The sequence below is a fragment of the Panthera tigris genome, chromosome C1, assembly GCF_018350195.1.
Source record: "Panthera tigris isolate Pti1 chromosome C1, P.tigris_Pti1_mat1.1, whole genome shotgun sequence".
Taxonomy (NCBI): domain Eukaryota; kingdom Metazoa; phylum Chordata; class Mammalia; order Carnivora; family Felidae; genus Panthera; species Panthera tigris.
The window spans coordinates 54,731,529-54,751,815 of NC_056667.1; the positions used below are offsets into that span (position 1 = coordinate 54,731,529).

General features: G+C 39.0%; 1 protein-coding gene across 1 annotated transcript in view; it reads left to right on the forward strand.

Moving 5' to 3' along the window:
• The first annotated feature begins 6,133 nt into the window (after nt 1–6,133).
• Nucleotides 6,134–20,287, forward strand: part of DYNLT5 (dynein light chain Tctex-type family member 5) — a 30,070-nt gene continuing 15,916 nt past the window's right edge. Inside the window, exons 1-2 of the mRNA XM_042997525.1 lie at nt 6,134–6,231; nt 8,174–8,295. Of these exons, the coding sequence (XP_042853459.1) occupies nt 8,177–8,295 (119 nt within the window). The 5' untranslated portion in view covers nt 6,134–6,231; nt 8,174–8,176. The remainder of the gene's footprint in view (nt 6,232–8,173; nt 8,296–20,287) is intronic.

The window sequence follows — 20,287 nt, forward strand, 5'->3', positions numbered from 1 at the left end:
CACTAACTCCTGCTGTGTGATGTTGGACAAATCACTACCCTTCTCAGTTTCTCATCCTTAGAATGAAGGATTGGGATTGCCAGTGATTTTCAAGCTTTTCTTAACAGCAGGACTTTTTTCTACTAAAGTTGCACATGGAATTCTGTTAGACAAAACAGTTCAAAGCCATGAATGAGTTCCTTCAGCAGTTTAAATCTGTGCCCCCCCCAACCAACACTATTTAAACACCATCATAACGTATCAACAATCTATAAAATTTTTCCCGCCTCTGAAGTTCCATGATTCTACTAGACTCAGATGGATCCACTTGGGGGGGTTCATAAGAAAACTTGTACAATCACAGTGATTGACTGATGTATAATAAAAATTTATACTTACTGGAGTGCTTACCATATACCAGTCAATATAGATATTAGCTCATTTAATCCTTATATCAACCCAAATGTTGTAGGTACTCTTTTTAATTCCTATTTTACAAATGATGACATTGAGGCTTAGATTAATTAATTTGCCCAAAGTGACACTGAAGCTGGAAGTAACCCAGTTATCTTGACTGCAGAGGGAGCCGCTGGCCAGTTTTGCTTGTTCATTCTGGGAAATAAATTCTACATATTCCATTTGAATCCCAAGGTTGAAAGGTGCTATGAAAAATTAGTATCAAAATATGGGTAATTGTAATAGCAAAATTGTTGGAAAAGAGTATGTTTCTCAAATTATGACTTTTGGACTGTTTGCATTAACATTCATTTAAAGGACAATGATTTTGGCTCAGTCACCACCACATCCCCAGAGCTTAGAAGATAGTAGCACATCAATAAGTTTACATTGAATGAATAAATCTCTAGGGATACTATTTAGTAATATGTATTTTGACAAGCACCCAAATTTTGAGAATCACTGCCCTAATAGGTCTCTGAGGTCCTTCTTAGTTATGACATTTTATCAGATTTTAGACATTAACTGTAAGTCAAATATCACTTTTCTAGTGAGCTTATTTTTTCACTCAGTCCATTTAACTTTCTCCAATCTTAAAAAAAAAAAAAAAAGATTCAGGGCTTTTTCTAGAGTTGCTTAGAGTTCTCCTGTTATGCTATCTCTGTGTCAAAGTGGCTTGAAATTCATTCTCTCATTTTCATATTTCTGTCCTTTTCATCAATGTCTTAAAAGACTAAGAGAAACTGTAGGGAGACTGCAAGTTCTCACTCATTGCAAATACAAAGTCCTAATAAATGTCTTCCTCCTTGCAAGAGACACTCAGACAGATATGTAACTTGTGAGTTGACCCTATTTATTTTGTACGTCTTTGAACTGGATGCTGTATAAGCATGGACTGGTGTCATTCTATAGGAGTTGCACCAATCATTTTTATTTTTCCTTTATTTTTTTTCCGAAATAACCACGCTGTAAATTAAATTTGAATGACACAGTAATATGTGCAGATATCTACTAAGAAGATGAGTTGTGGAGTTTGCTATTTTTTTTAAGCCTTCTTTTTCCTTAGATTATGCATTCAGCAAAATCCCATTCAGTTTAAAAATATTCATTTTGCTACATGGTTTTTTGACCAGCAATTTTTTTCAATGCAAGTATAATTTTGTTATGATATCAAAAGGTGGGTGATCTCTAAATATTGCTTCAAAAGTTAATATAAGTAAAAATGATGTTTCCTTGAAATAAGTCAAATTAAATTGTTGATACAAATGGACAAATCAATCTATGTTACATTGATTAAAGAGTGTTCTGATGATCCCCCCCTCCCCACTACCTTTTACTATGTGCACTTCTGTCTTGAGGCTTTATTGGATTTTCCTGCTTCTTTTGTGGGTTTTTTTTCCATTTAGCAAACAGCATCTAAATGCCATTCCCTCACTCATGAATTAAACATGGATGCCATGACATTATATTTTGTGCATGGAGTGTATGGAGGAAAAATGAGGTAGGAGTCCTATATTTAAATCTCCAAATATTAAAAAACAAACAACAAACGAAAACCCACTAGCTTTTCTTTATGTCATTGCTTTGATGTTCTGTCGTCTTCTGTAGGCTAGAGTTGCAATTTTAATATCTAATTCAAACTGAAATATTCTTCTTGAAGGAATGTCAAATTTTCGGGTCTATTAAGGTGATCATGGTCATACCTCTTCATTATCCCTCATGTTTAATATCTGATTTCTATCTTCAACGAGTATTCTTGTGAGAGAAAGGCACCTCCTTATTGACATTCACCATAAGTATAATAATTTATTCTCCACGTATAACTTCTAAAGTTATTTTTCCTTTGACTTATAGTATTTTTGATTGTCTCCTTCTATCCCTAGGATAGTAGATTGCTTGTTCTAAATACATCTTTAAGCTTATAAGAACAGATGTTTCAATGAGAAGCAAATATATTTTTATGTGTCACTTAATGCCTGAAAGAAAAATAAGTAATGGAAACTTCTACTGCATTCACCTATATTCCAGTATTTTCCAAATTGTGTCCCGGTCTACTGGTTCTGACAAATGTTCACAGTGGCCTGCGAATACATGATCCTATGCCATAGTCCCCACCCCTCGGACATTGATAATAAAGGTCAGTGTTTTAATGAAGCTTAAGAAAGTTATTAAATCACAAGAACACTTTTTTTTTCCCAAACACACCTTGAAGAAACTTGAGAAACGTTTTCTTTTTAACACCAGCTTACATATCCTTCAAGGACTGCAAATAATACAACCAGGAATGTTTTGAAAGGATGCTTCTGGGTCTTTGAAAAATCCCTACCATTTCAAATCAATTAGTATTTATTTTAAGTTTCATTAGTATATCTTAGTGAATTTAACTTTATCCCCTAAAATATTCAAAATAAAACAATGAAGTTGTTTTAGTATATTAATTTTTTAAGTATCATGTTTAAGGTCTGTACTAATGACCAGCACATCAGGCTGCCATCTGTTGAAAACAATCCAAATTCTTTACAGAGTGGAACTACTGCTAATGGACAACCTTTGATAATATTTTATTAAACAGCTTTAAGAAATTGAATCATGATATCTCAACACTGACAGCATTTTTACATAATCTTGTTAGAAACTATATAAAAATGTTTTTTTAAATGAGAGGGATACATTATTTAGCAAGGATTTTGCAGAACTGTACACTCTATTAGTAAGCATTTTCCAGTTCTTTTTTTGCTATGCTTTATTTTGAAATCAATTGTTTTTACTCAAAATCAGCAAAATTCGTTTAAAAAAATTCCTGGACAAACCGATTCAGAATAAAGCTGAAATCACTTTACACTTCTATAAATATAGCTCAATTTTTAATTCATTCAGAGTTTGTGAATCGGCTTGATAGATGACAAGCCATTTATCATTTTAAAATATTACATCGAATGAGTGTATCATGTGAATGTTAATTCCATCTCATTTGTTCAGCTGTATATTACTTCATTGACATTTTCTCCACCTTTTGTCTTTTTTTGGCAAAACTAATGCTTAGTGTTATTCATACATACATCATTACTTTAAACTATTTTAAATAATACACCAAATAACTATCGCTGGGATCACTGTCCCAAGGTCCAAAGCCAGATTGTTTTCTTTTCCTTGTGAGAGGTGATAGGATGATAATTCTTATAGCTGTGTTGGTTTTGCTGGTCAGTATTGAATTCTTGCTTTGTTCAATGGATGTGCATGAAAGAGATTGGCTCCTGTCTGATCTGTCTGTTTCTCTCTCAATTTAAGAGAGTTGGAAAATTGCTGTTGAATACATTTTCTGGAAAAAGCCAAGTGTTGGTATGATGATATGCTAATCTTATCTATGAGTAGAGCTTCACTACAGGCTAAGCAGTCATTTATAGAGCTGGCTTTTTTTTAACTGTTTGAATATTGTTGGGTTTCAATATACAATTTTTTTTTAATTTTTCACTTTCCGTACGAAAAAAAATCTATGAATGAAATGATCGGATTTTAATGTTCATGCCTACTAAGTGTCATCCATTTTTTTTTTACTTTAACAATAAGAGAGATTAGGAAAAGAATGTCAGAAATTTTCCTGTGTTTCTAAATGTAATAAAATTCAGTCAGTTGTCTTTCTTAAGGAAAATGCTGTTCGTATATACTTGAATTTCAGTTGGTGGTAGCCTTTATTTAGAATTCCCCCCATGATCTTTATAGCAACAGTAAGCTGAATTTCTTTATGACCTGTACGGAGTATATAATTTCACAAAATTCCTTGAGCATAAAATATTTATAAAAGACATTGTGGATTAAAATACTCAAGTATATTTTTAAAATCTTGTTAAAAAGTTGATGCCTGGCTCTTTTTCCTACGTGTTGTAATTCAACAGAGAGTACTTTTATTCCCATAGACATTACTGCTTTGTCTATGATGAAAGCTTTACTGCTTCTGCGCTGTGCTCAAGAAGAGAAACAGCAAAAGAAGCAAGGGCTGGCTGCAGCAAAGCTCGCTGTTGAGCAATGGTGACGTGAATGTGTAGTACTGATTTATTGAAGATAATCATGAGAACATTTTAACGTTACTTGCCTTATGAGTTAGAAAAGGTGTGGATATCATTTTTTTTGTAAATAATGATTTTTACAAATGTTTTTTCTGTCATAATTTTCCCGATCACCCATTTCACAAATCCTGAATATGCAATTATTTATCATGACACATTACTGCAACAAGGGTTCCCGTTTCAGAACAAAGTTTAATTATACATGAGATCAAGATGAAATATCTGAGTAAGTTGTTATTTACATGTGATTTTTTTTTCTGAAAAATAAATGAAAACTCTAAAAATAAATTCAGTTGTGAACCTCTTTTATCAGCAGCCGCTTAAAATTTTATCACATTTCTGGAAAGTGCTGTCTCATGTTTAGGGTGGGCAAAGCAGGCGAAAGGTTTGGCACAGTGCAAAAGTTTTAGAGTTGGACAAATCCAGCTCCGTGATTTAACTACAGACTTGAGCATGCTACTCAATGATTCTTCATTCTTGTCTTAAAAAAAAAAAAAAAAAAAATGGAGTTAATGTTCCTTTATCATGGGGCCAACGAACAGTTTAAATGAGATAATCTTTATCAGTCACCTAATAGTTCCTGCCTACTACATAGTAGACACTCAATAAACAATCCTTTCCTGTTCTTATTTGTCTATGAATAGGCATTGGGATGGAACCAGAACACTTTATTGATCTTTCTCTGGCTCTACGGTTATCCCAGTGTATTGCTATTGTAAGCTAATGCTGACTGCACTGAGCACTCAATCAAGGGACATGTGCCAAGCTAGTGACTTAGAGGCATTATTTTATTTCTATCTCCAGTGATTGTGCACTATGTAAGGTTCTTTCAAGGGTTTGGTTTGTTTGCTTTGGGTTGAGGGAAGGAGCCTGGAGTTAATTATTAAGGAAATTAAGGACGAAGGGCCTATTAGATACGGCAGGTGGCTCCTCAAGCCCAAACAGCCTCCATTTCAAAGCTTCTTAAACTTTAAGAGGTTGGGAAGAGAACTGTTAAGGAAAGTGAAGGAGCCGTATTTGCAAGGCACAGGAGATAAATCCATACGCTGCACGGCCCTGCGCATGTTATTTAAGATCTCAGAATCTCAATTTTCTCTATCTGTAAAAGGTTAACAACCTTCCCTTGACAGACTTGTTGGGACAACTAAATAAAACGGAAGCTGTTTTCCAAGTATCTGGTAAATATTAGCTCTCAACAAATTATCCCTCTGATGGCGTATCTGTACCTTGGAGCCTCAGGGATCTGGGGATCTGGGAAAGCGAAGGGGGGGCTCTACTTTCTCTTTGTGCCTCAGATTTCCTGCCCCAGGAAACCGCACTCCTGCCCCTGGCGTTCAGGGAAAAGGGACCTGGATGAGGGCTCCGTGGGCTGCTGCTTGGGTCCCAGAGGACCTCGCCGTAGGATGAACCGGTTCCCTCCAGCTCACAGCCACCCCGGGGCACAAACGGGCTCAGGGCGTCCTCCGCTGGGCAGAGACGATGAGATCCTTAATCCTTAGGGCAGCTCAGAGGACCACGCAGCTACTATGCCCCTCCCCGGGCGGGCAGAGGAGTCTGTTTGAGGAAGTCACCCTGGAGACCCGGCGCGGAGCACACGGGGAGTGCGCGGGCGGCCGCAGGCGGAGGGAGACGCGGGCGGCGGCGGCCTCGCCGTGCGCCGCAGGCTCCCGCAGTGGAGGAGAGGGAGGTCCAGGAGGGCCCTGGCGGAGCCGCGGCTCCAGCGCTGCTGTGGGTAAGCGCTCACTCTCCGTGGCGCCTGGGGGTGGGAGCGGAGAAGATAGAGCAGGTGGGAGGGTTGCCGAGGAGGGAGGGCCCTGTGGTAAGAAATGGCCTGTCTGCGCTGGCCTTGGCCTCCCTGAAGCCTACCCCTCCTCCCCACGACAAATGGGAGAAAGTGGCCCCAAATCACTGGAAGTAAGTCTTGGCCTTTCGTCCCCACCCCCTCCACCCCCCACCCCCCTTCGGACCTCCTGCATGTCTGAGCTTTAGGGTGATGCCTAGTACAGAGCTGGCCAGCTTGGTCTGCTCCTTGAGAGCGATGAGTCCTCTGCAGCACTGAGGCCCGGCAACACTGGGCGGCCACACCCTTGGGGACCTCTAGATCCCAACTCTGGAAACGAGTGAGCAGACCAAGGTCTATCTGTGTCGCTTTGGATCAGAACCTGAATGACCCACTTAATGAGGTTCAGTGTGCCCTACCACACGCATAGACACATGTAGGCACTCACAGTCATATACACAGACACACACAGACACTTATACACACAAGCATACACAGATGCCCACACTCACACACCGCACACACACAAGACGCACACCCACATTCAGTACACAGACACAGAGCACACAAAGGCTCACACACAGACACACAGGCACACACTCACTTGGGTGCACAGATAATCAATAGCTCATACACACAGGGGCACACACGGGTACACACAGGCATACACTTACACCCATGTACACCGACACTCATACACACAGCCTCACACACTCATGCCCACACAGGCACACACCCACAGAGGGATGCTCACGCTCATGCACACACTCACACAGGCACACAATCACACACACACCCCTCACTGCCTCCCTTCCAGCACACGATACTTCTGCCAAATCTGTGTGCCCTTTGCCTCTCTACTCTGCCGCTGATCACGCTGAGGTTTTTAGATTGTATACTTGTCTGCCCTACCCGCTCAACTGCCAGCTCCTTGAAAGCAGGGACTCTGTTTTAGTTCTTTTTAGTGTCTAGGACAGTGTCTCCTTATTAGGGCTCTCAGATTTACAGATTATAAAATAATTTAAATGACTATCTAAATTTCTATGTAGGCAATAGAGCAGTAGACCTACAGTCTAAATTCTGGGAATCCATTCCTACTGGCAGCTTTTTGACAAGCATTTGAGAGAAGGAAGTAGGTTTTCTAATAAAATACTTTGCTTAAGGTTAAGTTCTGTGTGCTGTTTACAAAGTAAATCTCTTTGGCTTGAAAAAAATACCCTTTGGGGAAGAAAATTTTAATTTTTAAAGTACTAACAACAGCAACACATATTACTTAGCCAACTTTTATCAGGATTAATTTGGGGGGAGAGGCAATAAAAAATACTGCTTTCTGACATGGAATATCTTTCTTCCACACAAGGGTATCATTTCTCAGTGACTTAACCTCTTCTGCTATTAAGCATTTAGCTGAAGCTTAATATCTGCTTATGTGAATTATACTATTGCATAGATAAAAGTTAGAGGAGTTATCATATTTCCAATTATACTGATCAGAATAACAACATGTACTCATTACTCTCAAGGAAAGTGCACATCCCCATTCAAAAATTGTAGAAGACTATTCTTTGTTTTTTGTAGTTTTTAAAAATTTTTTTAACGTTTATTTATTTTTGAGACAGGGAGAGACAGCATGAATAGGGGAGGGTCAGAGAGAGAGGGAGACACAGAATCTGAAACAGGTTCCAGGCTCTGAGCTGTCAGCACAGAGCCTGACGCGGGGCTCAAACTCACGGACCATGAGATCATGACCTGAGCCAAAGTCGGATGCTTAACCAACTGAGCCACCAAGGCACCCCTATTCTGTGTTTTTTAATCTAGAATGAGTCTCTGTGTTATACTAACTAAAATGTTTTCAGATCTTCCATCTGCTATTTTACAAAGTTGCTTTCCATAGGCTATGATGATGTCAGACATTGCTAAAGACAGAATGGCTCATTCTGTGAAGAAAAGGGGAAGTATGTCTTCTCTAAGTGGTCAAGAATTCTGGCAGAAAGAACTTCACAGGTGCACCAAAAAGTGAGTAACTGAATGTCTAATAACCTAAGTTTGATTATTGAGTAAACCGATTCATAATGCTTATCAGAAGAAACAAATTCCTTTGGGACATAAAAAGAGAGAAAATGGGCAAGTACAACATTCGGGTCACCTTTTGGGGCTATATTTTACAAAAGAAAGAAAACGAGAGTGAGAAAATCTAAGTGATCTGTTGATTCCGGCAGCATCTTTTTACTATTTCAAGGAGCACCCCCAAAAAAATCATCTACTCAAAAGAAATGCCATATGCGATGTGGATAAGCTGCATCTTACATGTCTCTTAAATTCTTCTCAATATCATATCAATGAATAGATTTTGCATTTTACAATCTCTCTCTATATAGGGTATATATACATATATATAATGCATTTATCATTGTTTTATACAAATTTCGTGATGTATTTTCAATAGTGTCCCTTTAAATGGCTGCATAATACTTTGTCTGTTTATAATTCTGGGCTAGTTAGCCATGCCCCAATTCTTGGGCATTTTAAGTCTGTTTCCACTTTTTTTTTTTCTTTTTCACTATATAATAAGTTTCTGCTTGTTTTCTTTCCAGAAGTATGATTAGTGGGTCAAAAGGTAATAAGTACATTTTTTGGCTCTTGATGCATATTGCATTTGCTCTCTTAAAAAGATTAATTAATTTTTAATACTTGCATGGCATTTCTTTTTGACTGCCATTGGGAAGAAAACAAAGCAAATTATCTGATGCAGAGGTCAATGAATTTATATAATAGACTTTCTTTCTTAACGATTTCTGTGGGATTGGAGGATGTGGTATAGAAATCCCCATGGTTTGGGCAGCAAGAGCTGGTGTGTTCTGTGGAGCAGAAACCAGAAAACCTGGAATAGATTTGCATTATATTTCTGAAATCAAATCTTTCCACTTTCAGAGTGTATTAATGTACTTATTTAAAAGTCTGCTTTCCAACCCTGATGTTTGTGGATTACAAATACAGCCTTTTTCACAGATAGGAGATGTAATGGAGTAGCAGTCTCACCTAATGTCAGAAGTAAAGCTGGGGGAAAAATTAACTTCAACAACTTTTGCTTCTGACCCTAAGCCCTTTTGGCTGCTAGTCCCAATTTAAGTGTAAGAGGTTTTTGTTCTTTTCAAATTTGTATTTACGTTCTAGTTAGTTACTATAGAGTGCGATATTGGTTTGAGAAATAGAATTCAGTGATTCATCACTTACATACAACACCCAGCACTCATCATAAACAAGTGCCCTCCTTAATGCCATCTAGCCCTCACCCATCTAGCCCATCCCCCACCCGCTTCCCTTCATAGCCCTCAGTTTGTTCTCTATCTTTAAGAATCTCTTATGGTTAGTGTAAGAGTTCTTTATAAAATTATTTTAAAATAACTGTTAGCTTAAATTCAACTTTTTTCAAGAAAATATTTACAATATAGGGCACCTGGGTGGGTGGCTCAGTCAGTTGAACATTCAACTTTGGCCCAGGTCATGATCTCACGGCTTGTGAGTTCAAGCCCTGCGTCGGGCTCTGTGCTGACAGCTCTGAGTCTGGAGCCTGCTTCGGATTCTGTGTCTCCCTCTCTCTCTCTGCTCCAACCCCACTCTCTCACTCTCAAAAATAAATAAGCCTTTAAAAAAAAGAAAATATTTATAATAGTCTAACATAAATCATGTTTCTGCAATTAAAAAAAAACCTGCTCTTATCTGAAGACTAAACTGTCATTTATATTTGCATCTTTTTCATTTACATCTTCCCTTTCAAGGAAAATTAGAAAGTCATATAGAATCAGAACATGGCCAAATTTAAATAATTAGGGAGCGCTCTTTTCTAAGTTTATTTATTTATTTATTTGGGGGGGGGAAACCTGCACATGAGTGGGGGAGGGGGAGAGAGAGAAGGTGAGAGAATTCCAAGCAGGCTCCAGACTCCGAGCTGTCAGCACAGAGCCCCACAAAGGACTGGAGCTCACAAACACTGAGATCGTGACCTGAGTCAAAATCAGGAGCCCATTACTTAACTGACCAAGCCACCCAGGTGCCCTTAGAGAGAGAGCATTCTTTTTTAATTGATGAAATATAAATACAAATCAAAAGTAACAAAAATACAGAAATCATATTTACCAACACAGTAGGGTAGATTTTTCACTAGCTATCATTTAATTGATAATTTTATTGATGTATTTCAAAGTTAGAAATTTGAACTCTCAAAACATTCAGGAAGGATCCTCTACTTTAATACTTTTTCCTTAAAAGTCAAATGACCAGCTTCCAAATACCTTTGCAAATGCAGAGGCCATTTGGGAGGCTGCATCCTGTGCTCTAACTCCTATTTACTCACTGAGACCAGACTACAAGTGATTTTCCTTTACAAAATGAGTCTTCACGTACTAGAAAAATTCGAAAGCTCAGTGGCTATCAAATGAAGACATTGTTTTGAATTTGCAGTTTTATGGGAAAGCACATACCTTTCATTTGAAAGTTATTTAAAAACAATTTTTGATTAAACTGATTTCAATAGTATAAAGCCTATCCTGAAATATGCTCATTTTTTATGTACATTACCTCATTTAATCTCCCCAGCATTAATCCCACCAGGTAGATCTTATTCTCACCATTTTACCATCAAATAACTGAGGCTTACAGGTCAAGAAATGATTTAATGACTAGGGTACAGTCCTAGATCATGAGTAAGGTATATAGGATCCACAGACCCTTGCCTGCTTGTCTAGCACTGTGTTCTCCACTATCCTGCTTGCATCCTACTCTCCAGTCATACTCAACTTCCACATTTATAATCCTTCAGTGCTCTGCCTTGCCTCCAGCCATTGCCACATGTTGCTTTCCCATGGGGTGCCCTTGTCTGAAATGCTCTTCTTACACTCTGGCTTCCTTCTCCTCCTCCTCGAGGAGTTAGCTCCACCTTCATCTTTCCAGGAAGCGCTCTCTAACTACTCAACTACAACCACTTCCACTTCTAGTGATTGGGTTGAGTTGGATGTTCTTCCTTTCTGCTCCTGTTGCTTTTCTCTTCTACATGCTACTGGATTTGGCTGTTTTCTTGTCTGTTGCTCTTGTTAGATTATGGACTTATTTGCCTTTATAGCAGTAAACACACTGATAAGGAGGGCAAAGAAGAGTAGGAAGTAGACCTACTTGGAAAGCTGCTTCTTGGGTGTGATATAAGATCAGCATAGATTCAGCCTTCCATTCTTGGTTTCTCTGTCTACAGTCTTTTACAGTAGTAACTAATTCTTACCATTGATCTTTGGGCATAATGGATATCTGAAGTGCCTTCTGAATTGTGAAAGGAAGATTGAATTTATATTCACTATAATTATTGTTTTTTGGTTTTTTAAATCCATTTATTTTATTTTTTTTTCAATATATGAAATTTATTGTCAAATTGGTTTCCATACAACACCCAGTGCTCATCCCAAAAGGTGCCCTCCTCAATACCCATCACCCACCCTTCCCTCCCTCCCACCCCCCATCAACCCTCAGTTTGTTCTCAGTTTTTAAGAGTCTCTTATGCTTTGGCTCTCTCCCTCTCTAACCTCTTTTTTTTTCCTTCCCCTCCCCCATGGGTTTCTGTTAAGTTTCTCAGAATCCACATAAGAGTGAAAACATATGGTATCTGTCTTTCTCTGTATGGCTTATTTCACTTAGCATCACACTCTCCAGTTCCATCCACATTGCTACAAAAGGCCATATTTCATTCTTTCTCATTACCACGTAGTACTCCATTGTGTATATAAACCACAATTTCTTTATCCATTCATCAGTTGATGGACATTTAGGCTCTTTCCATAATGTGGCTATTGTTGAAAGTGCTGCTATAAACATTGGGGTACAAGTGCCCCTATGCATCAGTACTCCTGTATCCCTTGGGTAAATTCCTAGCAGTGCTATTGCTGGGTTATAGGATAGGTCTATTTTTAATTTTTTGAGGAACCTCCACCCTCTTTTCCAGAGTGGCTGCACAAATTTGCATTCCCACCAATAGTGCAAGAGGGCTCCCGTTTCTCCACATCCTCTCCAGCATCTATAGTCTCCCGATTTGTTCATTTTGGCCACTCTGACTGGCGTGAGGTGATATCTGAGTGTGGTTTTGATTTGTATTTCCCTGATGAGGAACGATGTTGAACATCTTTTCATGTGCCTGTTGGCCATCCGGATGTCTTCTTTAGAGAAGTGTCTATTCATGTTTTCTGCCCATTTCTTCACTGGGTTATTTGTTTTTCGGGTGTGGAGTTTGGTGAGCTCTTTATAGATTCTGGATACTAGCCCTTTGTCTGATACATCATTTACAAATATCTTTTCCCATTCCGTTGGTTTCCTTTTAGTTTTGTTGGTTGTTTCCTTTGCTGTGCAGAAGCTTTTTATCTTCATAAGGTCCCAGTAGTTCATTTTTGCTTTTAATTCCCTTGCCTTTGGGGATTGTTAACTGTTTTTAGGGCTGGATCTTTTTACTTAAATTATATTTCTTTGTAATGCAATTTTTATGTTTTATTTTTATTCTTCTAATGTTTATTTATTTTTGAGAGAGAGAGAAAGAGAGAGAGAGAGAGCAGGGGAGGGGCAAAGAGAGAGAGAGAGGGAGAGAATTCCAAGCAGGCCTCGCACTGTCAGCACAGAGCCCAGTGCAGGCCTCAATCCCATGAACCACGAGACCATGACCTGAGCCTAAATCAATAGTCAGATGCTTAGCTAACTGAGCCACACAAACATCCCTGTTTTATTTTTAAAAGAAGAAACATCTTAAGCTGACTCTTACTCTCCCAACATCATAACTGCTAGCATGTTGGCACAACTTCTTTGTATACCTATATAGTTGACATCACACTGCACCTGTAATTTTGAATCTTGTTTGTTTTTTTTCATTTAAATAATAAATAGTAATGAGGCTGATAAATAGCTAACGTTTAAGTCTCACAGAAGCTCTGCAGCAGTAGGTGACAAACTATGGCCCAAGCACCAGGTCCAACCTACCACTTGGTTTTGTATGGTTCCCCAGCGAAGTATGGTTTATACATGATTGAAAAAAAATTAATAATATTTTTTATCATGTGAAAATTATTAAAAGTGCAAATTTCAGTATCCACAAATAAACTTTTATTGGAACACAGCCATGCCTCTCCATGTAGGTGTTGTCTCTGGCTGCTTTCACACTATAGAGTGGAGTAGTTGTGATAGATACCATCAGACCCACGGAGCCAAAATATTTGTTAAATGGCATTTTACAGGACTGTTAGCCAACCCTGCTTTATAAGATAAATGTTATTATCATTCCCATTTTACAAATGAAGCAACAGGTGCTTAGAAATGTTAAGGTTCCAAAGCTACGGAATTAGCAAGTGGCAAAATGGGCTTTTGTGTACAGGCAAGTATTCTCATTCTCTGAAAATTGGCTATCTATGTGTAACTTACATTAATGAAACTCATCTATTCATTCACCTGAACCTTCTGTTTCCCATCCGTGGTTAAGAGCAGGTATTGACAATGACATCTTTCTTGTTAGAAGTTCAGCCTTTGGCAGTCTTCAAACAGTATTTGAACAGATGGGCAACTCTCATGTTCTTAAAGTGGAAACAGAAGCCTGAGGTTAAGTTACTTTCCCAGGATAATGTGACATGATAGCCAGGATTATTTTCTCTGAGGCCGGTAGTTGGACTAGTAGGTCAGCCTAAAGCTGGGGACTAAAAAGTCTTTCTTTTGTCTCAAACCAAAATTACAGTGATGTCATGTTACAAGGACTTTGAGTATGGCTCTCTGATTAAACCCACTGGTGGCATCTAACACCCTGGTTAGGCCACACTATGTCCTTCCACTTATTCATTTATTCAAGGTTTACTGGGCTTCTACTCCATGCCAATTATTGTGCCACATGTTAGGCATATAACAGTAACCAACTGTAGGGTTCTACCCTGGAGAAGGTCATTTTTCAAGTAAACTGAAAGGCCACCAGGTAATTTGTTTTTCTGAAAAAATGGAAAATGCTGCATTGATTACTTCACTGGAAATGAATATTTATTGACAAATGAGTACATTGTAGGCACTATGCTGGGTGGTGAACCCAGCATAGTGAGCCCAATAATCCTGCCTCTCGTGGAGTTTATAATCTGGTGGGATAGGTGGTGAACAAGTAATTTTAAGTGTGATGAATTTATTCTACAATTTCCACCTATACTACTGTGAGTTGCTTATGTGCAGTTAAAAATGATGTTGCCCGACCGGTTTCCTGATTTTGGTAAGTGCTGTTGCCATCTAAATAAAGTTAAAGCCCCCCAGAAGACCTGGATGAGATATAGCTCTCCCCCTCCAAAGAGAGAGAAGCTTGAGAAAACAGAAGTGTTCATATTCCTAAATTAAACCACAATAAAAACTAATATTACATTGTACTTGATAGATTATTAAACTGCTTCACATACAATACCCATATGATTCTCATGAAAATCCTGTGGGTTAACTAGAGAAGATACTTTTATGATCTCTAGTTATCTCATTTATTATCTTATTTCTCTCAGGAGCAGAGTTGAGTTGAAAATATTCCTCATTCCATAGCACATTGTCACACCAATGTGGGCGAGACCTCTGGTGTTTACCTGATTGTCCCCCTTCTTCCCCATCCACACTTCATTCTCAACTCTCAAAAGGCACCCATAGTACACACATCACTACATATGCTACAAAAATATACATATCTAAGTATTGTATTATATATATATATATATATATATATATATATGCATTTAATTTCTGTGTATTATGATGTTTTGACATTTAAATATTTATTTTGAGAGAGAGAAAGAGAGAGAGAGCAGGGAAAGGGCAGAGAGAGAGAAAAGAGACAGAGAGAACTCCAAGAAGGCTCGCACTGTCAGTTTAGAGCCCAACAAGTGGCTTGAACCCACGAACCGTGAGATCATGACCTGAGCAGAAATCAAGAGTTGGATGCTTAACAGACTGAGCCACCCAGGCATCCCATGATGTTTTGACATTTTAAAAAACCTTTCTGACTGGGGAGACACTGCCCTTCTCAGGTCTAACCAATTCTTAAAGATAGCCAAGGTCTCAGCAGGGAACATGCCTTAGACATACATGCAAACTATTCAACCCAGAGCCAGCTCCCCTCTATCTGACCTCTGACATCCAGCATTCAGTATTCCTCTGCCTTAATCAGCCTAGAGCCAAGTACCAGGCAACTAGGGATCCTTCTATAGCTTAGAGCCCATCGAAATTATTCAGACTAGCCAGTCTTGAACTGCTTTCCATGCCCAGTTTTGCCTTTCCCTCTGAAACCCCAATAAAGGGTCTAGCCCTGTCTCTTCCCTGCTTCTGTCCTCTGCATCTTGACACTCTGGTGGCACGGCACGGCATGTCTCTGATCTCTAGGACCTGTGAGTATAGTAAACTGTGTTTTCCTCTGTCTCCTTTTGTGCCACACCTGACTGACCACCTTATAAAAGAATACAAAACAAGCACTTACCAAAGATTTTGACTTACATAAATGGTGTTGCGCTATAAACCTCATTTTGTTTTCTAAATTTCATATATGTCATTCAGTATTTTATTTTTTAAATTTACTCATGTAACTGTGGTAGCTCTTTGCTTCTTACTGCAGCATAGTAGTTCTTAATATGTATCCATCACATATGTTTGTACCCATCCCTCTATGGATGAGCATCCAGGTTGGCTTTCACATGCCATGTAGAACATCTTTGTACATAATCCTTCACTGGCACCTTTGTCAAAACTGCCCTGGGAATGTGATCCAGTATTAAGATACACCACAAAGTTGTAGTAAGTAAAAATGATAATAAACGCAGGAATAGAGAGATAGGTGCATGAACAGAGAAACAGACCAATGGAACACATAGAGAATTCAGAAATAGACCCATGAATATATGGAAGCATCATGTATGAGCAGTGAGGAAATTATGGATTTTTTGATAGATTGTGTTGGGAGAAAACTGGCTCAGTAGAGGAAGGAAAATGAGGTGGATTCTTCCCTTATACCATTTACATAGTGGATTCTACATGGAAGCCTGAAATGTGGAAATCTAGAAAGTGAAAAGAAGAAAGTATAGGAGAATATCTTTGTGTTCTGTGGGTAGGAAAAGATTTCTTAAATAAGATTCCAAAATGAAAAAACAAAACTATAAAAAAACAACTTGATAAACATAACTACAATAAAACTTAGTATATCTGTTCAATAAAAAATATAATAGACATAGTTAATAGGCCAGCAGAAGATACGTGTTTTTTTTTTAAATCATGCACATTGACAATAAAAAAATAGAGGAGATAAATAGCAGTTTGCAGAAGCTAAGCCCAAATGGCTAAGCAGAATATGAAGAGACACTCAAAAAACAGAATATAAAGAGATGCTCGAACTCCCTTAGCATGAGAAAAATGCAAATTAAAACAAGATACCATTTGCATCCATCTGAATCGCAAAATATAAGAAGGGAGACTGATAACCAAATGTTGGTATTTGCTGGGCAAATAAGAATAAAAACAAATATCCATTCAGCAAATAAAACAGTATTGAGAAAAAATAAGTATGTGCATACCTTATTCTCCCATACTTTGAGGAGACCGACACTTGGCATGGTAAAGTGACTTGCCAATTTATCACAACTCCCAGATGACAGGGCAAAGAATCTGTAGTTCTGTGACCTTAGAATTTAGAGACAACATGACAGTGTTTGTATTTGTTATACGGGCTGAATTGTGTGCTCCCCACACCAACTGCCCGATCCCTGCTGAACACATATGTTGAAGTCCTCATCTCCAGTGCTTCAAATGTGACCTTATTTGGTAACTGCGTCTTTAAAGAAGTAGTTAAATTTATTTTTTTGTGTTTATTTTTGAGAGAGAGAGAGAGAGAGAGATGGAGCACAAACAGGGGAGGGGCAGAGAGAGAGGGAGACACAGAATCTGAAGCAGGCTCCAGGCTCCGAGCTGTCAGCACAGAACCCAATGCGGAGCTCAAACTCATGAATCACAAGATCATGACCTGAACCAAAGTTGGACGCTTAACTGACTGAGCCACCCAGACGCCCCAAAAGAGGTAGTTAAATTTAAATGTGTTCATTAGGATATGTTGTAATCCAATATGACTGGTATCCTTCTACGAAAAGAAAATTTGGACACAGATACATGTAGGGGGAGAGGATGTGAAGATGGCTATCTACAAGCCAAGGACAGAATCCTGGAATAGACCCTTCCTTCCATGGCCTTTAGAAGGAACCAGTCCAGCTAACGCCTTGTTCTCAGACCTCCAGTCTCCAGAACTGAGATGATAAATTCCTGTGGTTCAAGCACCTAGTCTGTGAGGCTTTGTCATGGCATCCCTGGCTAACTAGTGCAGTATTTCTAAAGGAGTGAATGGAATAGTAGCAGCATAACCACGGAGGAAAATGGAGTGGCTCAGAGATCTGTTTTACACAGACTGGCTGGGGTCAAGTTCCAGCTTGAACACTTAAGGTGCTTGTCTTGCATAAGTTATTAAACCCTCTTTTCCTCAGTTTCTTCTTCTATAAAATGGGTTAAAAATGGTAATTGTTGCTTTGGGGTGTGGTGAGAATTTAAAACAATATATGGAAACACCTAGAATGGTTCTTGGCACATCTAAAAACAGAGCGAGTATTAACTATTATTATCACATAGAACTTTGGAATCAAATGAGGCCTGTGTTTGAGTCCCAGATCTGCTTAACCAGCTACTATTTAATATTCTTTGAGTCTTAATATATCACCTATAAAATGAGAATAATAATGACTACAGAGTCATTTCGTGTATTCATTAAACACATTCTTGTTACCTGGGTCATGGCATTGTGCTAGGTGCTAAAGATACCACGGTGAACAAAACAGGCTGTCCCTGGGCTTGTGGTAGTGCTTTTGTCAAGATCATAATGACTCTCACGTTACTGATCCAGTCAGTGGTCAGTCCTCATCTTACTTGACCTCTCAATATTTGAGGCTGTCCACTGATCATTCCTTTCCCCTGGAAAAATGTCTTCACTTGGCTTCAGAACACACACTCTCCTGTTTTCTTTCTACCTGATGGGGCCACCTTGTCAGTATTCCTGCTCCCTGCACTTCTCCTAAGTTTCTTAATGTTGGATGCCTCAGAGAGCAGTCCTTTGCCCTCTTCTCTTATTCTGCAGTTATCCCCCCAGGAATCTCCTCCAGGATAGTCACTGAGACATGGTGCTATATGCCCAAATTTATATCTCCAGCCCTTAACGTGTCTCCCAAACCCCAGGCTCATATATCTAACTGCCTATTGACCTTTCACGTTAGTACATGGTAACCGCCTCAAACTCAGCATCCTCACAACTTAATTCTTTATCTAAATGTCCCCCTTCCCATTCACAGGAAATTCTGTTGAATCAACTTTGAAGATATATACAGAACCCAACTACTGACCACTACCCCCCACCACTACCATCTCAGTCTGAGTCACTGTGTTAGTCGGCTCAAGCTGCCATAACAAAATACCATGGATCAGGCAGCTTAAACAATAGATTTTTTTTTCACAGTTCTGGAGTCTGCAAGTCTGAACTTGGGATGCTAGCATGGTCAGGTTCTTGTGACTGACCTCTTCCTGGCTTGTAGAGGGATACCTTTTCTCTGCTTCTTCACATGGTGGAGAGAGAACCCTGGTGTCTCTTCCTCTTATGTAAGAACTCCAATATTTTTGACCCAGAGCCCTTATAACCTCACTTAACCTTAATAACCTCCTTAAAGGCAGTATCTCCAATACAGGCACACGAGGGGGCGGGGGGGCTATTAAGTCTTCCACATATGAATTTTGGAGAGACACAGTTTAGTCCATAGAAGTTACAGTCATCTCTCACTTGGATTACTATACAAGCTTCCTGACTGGCCTCCCTGTTTTTACACATGCCAACCTACAGCCTATTCTCAAAATAGCAGTTGGAGTGATCATTGTAAAATATAAAGTGGATCTTGCTGTTCCTCTGCTCAAAACTCTCTATAGGCTCCCGCTTGATCAGAGTAAAAGCCATGGTTTTACAATGGTGCACAAAGCTCTACATGATCTAGCTGCCTAAACCTTTGTAACCTCGTTTTCCACCCTCCTGCTTGCTCCCTCCACTTCAGCTACTCTGACCTTTATGCACTTCTTCAGAAATACCAGGCAGCCTCCTGTCTCAAACCCTGTGCATATACTTTTCTCTCTCCCTGACACACTTCCCCCAGATATCCACCCGGCTCCTTTCCTCACCTCCTTCAATCCTTTGCTAATGGAAGCCTATCTTGACTGTTCTATTTAAAATTGCAAACAGCACCCTCTCTTCCGTCTACTTTCAAGGCCCCTTAACTAAGCATTTTTTTTCGTTCCCCTGTAGCTTTTATCACTTTCTAACATAATACATCATTTACTAGTTTTGTATTTTATTGTCTACTCTCTGTCCCTTCTCACTAAGTTCCATGAGGGCAGAGATCTTGTTCATGTGTTTCATTTTTGTATCCTAAGAACCTAGAATAGTGCCTGGAACATAACACCAACTCAATAAATATTTTTTTAACATTTGAATGAACAATTGTTGCAGTGTACTAATTCCTGAACAAGCAGGTTCTTTTGCTCACAGATAGGTTAGGCTCACAGATCCACATATGTGTTTAGGTGACTAAGGACTTTCATCTTGTAGACATAAGATACATTTACAGCAAATAAAAATTCTTAAATTTTCAAATTTTTAAAACAAGTCATGCGTTTACCTCCTTACTGAAACATTCAATTGTGCATTTGTAGAAAAAAAAGAAAGAAAGAAAGAAAGAAAGAAAGAAAGAAAGAAAAGAAAGAAAAGAAAGAAAGAAAAGAAAGAGAAGGAAGGAAGGAAGGAAGAAAGGAAGGAAGGAAGGAAGGAAGGAAGGAAGGAAGGAAGGAAGGAAGGAAGGAAGGAAAAGGGGTGCCTAGTTGGCTTAGTCGATTGAGCAGCTGACTTTGGCTCAGGTCA